The 8,301-nt window shown below is 46.9% G+C and overlaps 1 protein-coding gene across 1 annotated transcript in view; it reads left to right on the top strand.

Moving 5' to 3' along the window:
* Positions 1 to 1,835: 1,835 nt before the first annotated feature.
* Positions 1,836 to 8,301, top strand: part of LOC119956820 (protein ERGIC-53-like) — an 87,736-nt gene continuing 81,270 nt past the window's right edge. The window contains exon 1 of the mRNA XM_038784273.1: positions 1,836 to 2,073. Within this exon, the coding sequence (XP_038640201.1) occupies positions 1,911 to 2,073 (163 nt within the window). The 5' untranslated portion in view covers positions 1,836 to 1,910. The remainder of the gene's footprint in view (positions 2,074 to 8,301) is intronic.

Below are 8,301 nucleotides of genomic sequence, written 5' to 3'. Positions count from 1 at the left end.
GCGAAACTTCTAACCTTGTACATTTCAAAATGTTGTCCATAGAGGCGCGGTAAGTCAAATCGCCATAGTCCCAGATGACGCTTTCCCCTTTGAGGGGGCGAGCTGGTGATTTAACTCGAGGATCACCCATACCCCTGAGAAGGAGGGGCCTTTGTGAATAAGCTCAGCCGGTACGGGAATTGAACCTGCGCTGTTGGCCACGCTCTGCGTCACGGACCCCAGCCGCCCGAGCTAACCTGACCGAGCTTTTGGGGGTTCTAGAGCCCGGCCGGTTTAGCTCAATTGGCTGGACAGCTGGCTTGTGAAGAGGGGTGACGCCGACCGCGTGGGTTCAATTTTCCTACCGGCCGAAGTTACCCCTGAAGGCCTCCCCGCCTACTCAACCTTGCCCCTCAGTCTGAGGTGTGGTGACCCCCAGGTTCAATCACCACCAGTCAGCTCTTTCTCAAAAAGGGAAGAGAGCAGCCTATGGTCTTTGGGGGAATGTGGGGGAATTTACATTTATTTAACATATATTATTCTCCCCTGGTAAATGCTGGCAGGTCTGCTGAGTTTTCCAGCGCCGCTGTTCTTGAAGTATGTTTTAATAATCTTTACTCGTGTCACAAGTAAGGTTACATTAACACTGTTCAATATCATTTGCCCGTCCAAATAGTTGAGATACAACTGTTTAGAAAAGATTATATGCAATATATTATATATAGCAGCATAGAATTTACATGCAGAAGGAGGCCATTCAGCCCATCGAGTCTGCACCGGCCCTTGGAAAGAGCACCCTACTTATGCCCACGCTTCCACCCTATCCCAGTACCCGACCTAACCTTTTGGGCATTTGGGGGGCAATTTAGCCTGACCTATCCACCTAACCTGCACATCTTTGGACTGCGGGAGGGACCCGGAGGAAACCCACGCAAACACGGGGAGAACGTGCAGACTCCGTACAGACAGTCACCCGAGGCCAGAATCGAACCCGGGTCCCTCGAGCTGTGAGGCAGCAGTGCGGTGGACAGCACGGTAGCACATTTTGCACTGTTGCTTCACAGCGCCCGGGGTCACCGGCTGTGCAAAGTCTGCACGTTCTCCCCGTGTCTGCGTGGGTTTGCTCAGCTTTCCTCCCGCAAGCCAAGAAAGACGTGTGCCCGTACCAGCCTCCCCGAACAGGTGGCGGAATGTGGCGACTAGGGGCTTTGCACAGTAACTTCATTTGACGCCGACTTGTGACAATAAGTGATTTTCATTTCATTTTTTCATTCCATGTGAGGTGAATTGGACATTCCGAATTCTCCCTCTGTGTACCCGAACAGGCGCCCGAATGTGCTGGAACACAATAACAGTAACTTCATTGCAGTGTTAATGTAAGCCTACTTGTAACACTAATAAAGATGAATGAATGAAAATCGCTTGAATGAAGTTACTGTGAAAAGTCCCTAGTCGCCACATTCTGGCGCCTGTTCGGGGAGGCTGGTACAGGAATTGAACCGTGCTTCTGGCCTGCCTTGGTCTGCTTTAAAAGCCAGCGATTTAGCCCAGTGAGCTATTAGTAACCACTGTGTCACTGTACCTATTTTATATATATATAATAGGTAACTGTACCTATTTTATATATATATATAATAGGTAGCTGTACCTATTTTATATATATATGTATATACAAAACATATATATAATAGGCACACAATAGTGTTTTCAGAATTTGTTCTTCTGTTTAAACCTTCTATAGAATAATAGGAGTGTTCCCAGTGTTGGGAGGCACACAGCAGCTTATGTTGACACACAGACCCTGTCTAATGAACCAACTGGTAGGTAGCTCTTGCCTCTTGACCCAGGCGACAGCAGCAACCAATGGCTTGCTGCCTGGTGGCTTACTGTGCGGGATCCCCGGCGCTGCGGGGCTCAGTGTAGGGGGAGCGATGGCTGGGTGCTGCGTGCGTTCGCTGCTCTCCCTGCTGTGCCTACTCTCCGCTCCGGTCCGCGGCCAGCGACCTCACCGCAGGTTCGAGTACAAGTACAGCTTCAAAGGACCGCACCTGGTGCTTCAGGATGGCACCGTCCCCTTCTGGACACACCACGGCAGTAAGTTTTCTGTTTTTAAAAAAACTTTATTTTCTCCTTGGGGGGGGGGGGGGGGAATCAATGGCACTTACTCCCCCCCCCCCCCCCCCCCCCCCCCCCCACCTCATTCTCAATTGATTTTTTTGCAGCAAATAGTTAATTAAACTTCAGCTACAAAGCTGGTTACAGCCCTGTCCATTTGCTATGTGCAATGTTTTCTGGGGTTTTTTTTAAATATAAATTTAGAGCGCCCAATTCATTTTTTCAATTCAGGGGCAAATTAGCGTGGCCAATCCACCTAGCCTTTAACATCTTTGGGTTGTGGGGTAAGACCCACGCAGACACGGGGAGAATGTGCAAACTCCACACAGACAGTGACCCGGAGCCGGGATCGATCCCGGGTCCTCGGCGCCGTGAGGCAGCAGTGCTAACCCACTGCGCCACCTAATGTTTTGTGTTTAAGTAGCCTTATCTGTTTAAACACCGTGGAAAAGAGCCAAAACCAAGGTTGGGTTGAAATTTATCAAATGCCTCGATTATTAGCAGGGTTTGATTACCGGCAGTGACACGTGTTGTGAAACTACTAGTCCTTAAATAGGTATCGTCCTCTTCTCAACTTTAGCTAGTGTCTAAAGCATGCTCTCTCTCCCCCTCTCTGTCACCCACACTGCAATCTATCCGACCCATGCTGAACCTTACTTCTATAATAATTTATAATAATCTTTATTGTCACAAGTAGGCTTATATTAACACTGCAGTCAAGTTACTGTGAAAATCCCCTAGTCGCCACACTCCAGCACCTGTTCGGGTACACGACGTGAGATTTAAGAATATCCAATTCACCTAACAGCACGTCTTTCGGGACTTGTGGGAGGAAACCGGAGCGCCCGGAGGAAACCCATGCAGACACGGGAGGAACGTGCAGACTCCGCACAGACAGTGACCGGGAATCAAACCTGGGACCCTGGAGCTGTTAAGCAACATTGCTAACCATTGTGCTTCGTGCTGCCTCTGTGCCATTGTTTTCACTTAAACTTCATATGGTGGGCAGCATGGTGGCACAGGGGTTAGCATTGCTGCCCCACGGTGCTGAGGTCCCAGGTTTGATCCCGGCTCTGGGTCACTGTCCGTGTGGAGTTTGCACATTCTCCCCGTGTCTGCGCTCCGTCTCTATCCCCATAACCGAACCTGCACATCCTTGGAATCTAAGGGGCAATTTAGCATGGCCAACCTACCAAACCTGCACATCTTTGGACTGTGGGAGGAAACCGAAGCACCCGGAGGAAACCCAGGCAGGCACGGGGAGACTCCACACAGACAGTCACCCAAGGCTGGAATTGAACCCGGGTCCCTGGCGCTGTGAGGCAACAGTGCTCGCCACCGTGCTGCCCATGTTCTTTTAAAAAGATGAGAATGGGGCAGCACGGTGGCGCAGTGGTTAGCACTGCAGTCCCATGGCGCCGGGGTCCCAGGTTCGATCCCGGTTCTGGGTCACTGTCTGTGTGGTGTTTGCACATTCTCCCCGTGTCTGCGTGGGTCTCACCCCCACAACCCAAAGATGTGCAGGGTAGGTGGATTGGCCATGCTAAATTGCCCCTTAATTGGGGAAAATTAATTGGGTACACTAAATTTTACAAAAAAGATGAGAATGTGCATTAACATGCTGGTGAGCCATTAAATGTGGTTACACAAATCTGGTGGAGTTTGGGAATCTACATTCTGAACCTTAAGATGTAGTTTTATTGGTAATTAACTTAAAAAATCATTGACTCCCGTTGTGGAAGTTCCAAGGACAATCTGTCTGTCATGAGTCGTGAACTACTTTTTTAAGAAAGCACCTTACACATTGTACAATTTCCCATCAGAAGTATGGAGGTATCAGCATTTTAACTTCTTTTCAGAAAAGCCGGTGCCTTTTTTTTTGGATGAGATACTAAATCCGGTCAGCTATCTTCGTGGCTGCGAAAGATACTCTGGTGCCATTTTGAGGAAGAGCTTGGGATGGACGGGCGGGTGTGAGTTCTCCCTAGTGCGCTGACCAATATTCAACCAGCACCTAAAAATAGATGAAGTAGACATTTTGCTAGCTTGCTTTGAGGCAGGGTTGACCTTTGTGCAGCTATTGACACCTGCTTTAGTCTTTACTATCATTACTATTCCCTTTGTCTTTTGTCATTTGCCTCCTGACTCCAACCTATCGCTGACTTTCTATTTCCCGCCCCCTCTTCCCCAGCTTTTCGACAGCATAAAAATCATCACATTTCTAGGTCTCCAGCTCTGAAGAAGAATCATGACACACAAACTCCAAATGTTTCTTTTTTTCTTTATTTGTTCTTGGGAAGTGGGCAACGCTGGCTGGGCCGATCCCTGAGGGGCATTTAAGAGTCAACCACATTGCTGTGGATCTGGAGTCACGTGTAGGCCAGACCAGGTAAGGACAGATAGATTTCCTTCCCCAATGGACACGAAGTGAACCAGATGGGTTTTTACAACAATCGACAATAGTTTCATGGTCATCATTAGACTTGTCATTTCAGATGTTTTTCATTGAATTCAAATTCCACCATCTGGCGTGGTGGGATTCAAACCCATGACCCCAGAGCATTATCCTGGGTCTCTGGATTACTGGTCCAGTGATATTACCACTGCGAAACTGCCTCCCACAGATGCTGCCAGACATGCTGAGGTTTCTTTCAGCATTTTCTTTGATAATTTCAGATTTGTAGCATATGGCGTAGTTTGCTTTTATTATCAGAGTGCTGGGGTGAGATTTTGCTGTGTGAAAATTGACTGTTGGGTTTCCTTAATCACCAGAGTGACTGTGATTCAAAACTACCTTATTGCCTGTAAATTGCTTCGAGACATCATGAAAGATGTTGTGTGAATGCAAGTCCTTTCTATTCACTGTTGTACGCACTGCTTTCGAAGTTAAATACTCTTTTCTAAAAGCAGTTACTTGTGCCATCATTGTGCTGTACTGGCAAGATAATTTTTAAAAACAATATATCAAAATTAATGGGAAGTAATCTTTCAATGCATTATGTCAATCACACAAGAGTGCTGATGTTATCTCAGGAAAATAAGCGATTGAACTTCCTGGCATTATTGCTTGCATTTTTCTTGTGCAGTGGAACAAGGCCACTTGGTGGGTGTGAGCTCTGGTTATATTTCTCTGGCATCTGTCTTATTCCCAACCGTTTGCATGGTGTGCGAGACTACTCGGGTCACAACCTACAGTCCATAGCTCAACAAAACCCCCAGAGCCAAATTAAATTTGTCGTTTGCATCCTTCGATGTGCCTGACGCTCGATGGTGGACAAGTTATAGATTCCATATCTGGAATTCTTGAGTTGCGCTTCAGAAAGAGCTACTTGAAACGGTATCATTTTAACTCCCAAGTCACCTCGTGAAATTTACCTTAATTTGTTCAGTTGCAACAGTTTAAGTTTCCAGTCCGTCCGCTGCCACTGAAGCTGACGATGTGTATAGAGCTTTGGTCTAACTGGAGATGTTAAATTGGAGTTTCGTTGTCTAAGTGTATCAGCAAACGTGGAGAATAGTACCTCGAGCTGACAAAGTGATTAAATTGCTCTGTGTAAATAATTCTTTTGCTGCGAACACACATCAATGCCATGCCTAAAATATCACAACAGTGATGTACGTTACATAGAATGTACACTGCAGAAACTAGCTGTCCCATACCAGTGGTCTACGCCAATGTTTATGATCCACACCTGAACATCCTCCCACCTCACTTCATCAAGCGAAACCTGCCTCCCATCCATTGACTTTGTCTACACCTGTCGCTGCCTTGGGAAAGCGGGCAGCATAATCCAAGACCCCTACCACCTGGGTTATTCTCTCTTCCAACCTCTTCCATCGGACAGGAGATACAAAAGTCTGAGAACACGCACTAACAGATTCATAAACAGCTAATTTCCAGCTGTTACCAGACTCCTGAATGACCCTCTTATGGACTGATCTCCTGATTTCTCTACTGAGTAGTACCACACTCCGTACGGGCAGCACGGTAGCATAGTGGTTAGCATAAATGCTTCACAGCTCCAGGGTCCCAGGTTCAGTTCCCGGCTGGGTCACTGTCTGTGCGGAGTCTGCACGTCCTCCCCGTGTGTGCGTGGGTTTCCTCCGGGTGCTCCGGTTTCCTCCCACAGTCCAAAGATGTGCGGGTTAGGTGGATTGGCCATGCTAAATTGCCCGTAGTGTCCTAAAATGAAGGTTAAGGGGGAGTTGTTGGGTTGCGGGTATAGGGTGGATACGTCAGTTTGAGTAGGGTGATCATTGCTCGGCACAACATCGAGGGCCGAAGGGCCTGTTCTGTGCTGTACTGTTCTATGTTCTATGTATACTTCACCCACTGCCTATGTTAATGTATTTACATTGTGTATCTATCGTATTGTCCTATGTTTTTTCATGTATGGAACAATCTGTCTGGACGGGACGCAGAACAATACTTTTCACTGTACCTCGGTACACATGATAATAAATCAAATCCAATCCAACGCTTTGTGTCTCCAGCTCTTATCTCACTTCCTCTCATGTATATAGGAACAGGAGGAGGCCATTCAGCCCATCAAGTCTGCTCCCCCATTTAATATGATCATGGCTGATTGGACACTTTGATGCCTTTTATGCCCTCTATCCCCATAAGCATTGAGTTCAACATTCTTTTTTTTTTAAATTTAGAGTACCCAATTATCTTTTCCAATTAAGGGGCAATTTAGCGTGGCCAATCCACCTATCCTGCACATCTTTGGGTTGTGGGGGCGAAACCCACACAGACACGGGGAGAATGTGCAAACTCCACATGGACGGTGACCCAGGGCCGGGATTCGAACCCGGGTCCTCAGCGCCGTGAGGCAGCAATGCTAACCACTGCGCCATTGTGCTGCCCTGAGTTCCACATTCTAACCACTCCTCTTCCAGGTGAAGATGCTTTTCCTGAGTTCCTTATTGGATTTATCAGTGTCTAACTTTTATATTGACTGTGGGTCTCGCCCAGCAGTGAACGCATCATCCCTGCGTCTACGTGATTATTGAAAGAGATGGCGGTATTTCTGTTTAACAATGGTTTCACAGGAGGGCAAAACAAAATGGACGGTTTTCATTGTACAAAACCTTTCTGTGTTGCAAGGCAACCTTGTACCCTGTCAATTTAGCCTGGTTACAGGCCTAAATCTTTGGCCTGTGATAGGTTTATCACAGGCGCAAAGCCCTCAAGTCAATAAAAAGGAGACAGGTCTGTGTGATCCAGCATGTTGCCATGGGGGCATTTAAATTCAATCTTAGTTCAGGATGCCAATGCACTATAAAGAGCATTATTTGGGATTAAAATAGCAAACATTTTAAAAACAAAACCTTCCTTGGGCTGTAGGTGTCTCAGACAATGTCATTATTTAATGCCCATCCCTAATTTCCCTTCAGAAGGTGATGCTATAATGCGATGTTCCTGCATCAGTCTAGTACAATGGCATGCTGGGACATTTCAGAGGGCATTTGAGAGACAAACACATTTCTGTGGGTCTGGAGTCATGAAAGGACGGCAGATTTCCTCCCTTGAAGGGGGCCGGATGGGTTTTTATTATGGTCACCGTCACAGAGACAGGCTTTTAATTTTAGTTTTCAATTAATTGAATTTAAATTCCACTAACATTCATGGTGGGTTTTGAACCTGTGTCGCCTCGTTATAGGAAGGATGTGGATGCTTTGGAGAGGGTACAGAGGAGATTTACCAGGATGCTGCCTGGACTGGAGGGCATGTCTTATGAAGAAAGGTTGAGGGAGCTAGGGCTTTTCTCACTGGAGCGAAGAAGGCAGAGAGGTGACTTGATAGAGGTGTACAAGGTGATGAGAGGCATGGATAGAGAGGATAGCCAGAGACTTTTCCCCAGGGTGGAAATGGCTGTCACGAGGGGACATCATTTTAAGGCGATTGGTGGAAGATATAGGGGAGATGGCAGAGGCAGGTTCTTTATGCAGAGAGTGTGGAATGCACAGTCAGCAGAGGTGGTGGAGTCAGAGTCATTCGGGACATTTAAGCGACTATTAGCAAGCACATGGACAGCAGCAAATTGAAGGGGTGTAGGTTAGGTTAATCTTAGATTAGGATAAATGGTCAACACAACATTGTGGGCTGAAGGGCTTGTACTGTGCTGTACTGTTCTATGTTCTATGTTTTTATGCCTCTTGATTGCTAACCCTGTGACATTTCCACTGCGCTGCCATTTTAGT

Source organism: Scyliorhinus canicula, chromosome 24 (genome assembly GCF_902713615.1).
Source record: "Scyliorhinus canicula chromosome 24, sScyCan1.1, whole genome shotgun sequence".
Taxonomy (NCBI): Eukaryota; Metazoa; Chordata; class Chondrichthyes; order Carcharhiniformes; family Scyliorhinidae; genus Scyliorhinus; species Scyliorhinus canicula.
This window is presented reverse-complemented; position numbering and strand designations above follow the sequence as displayed.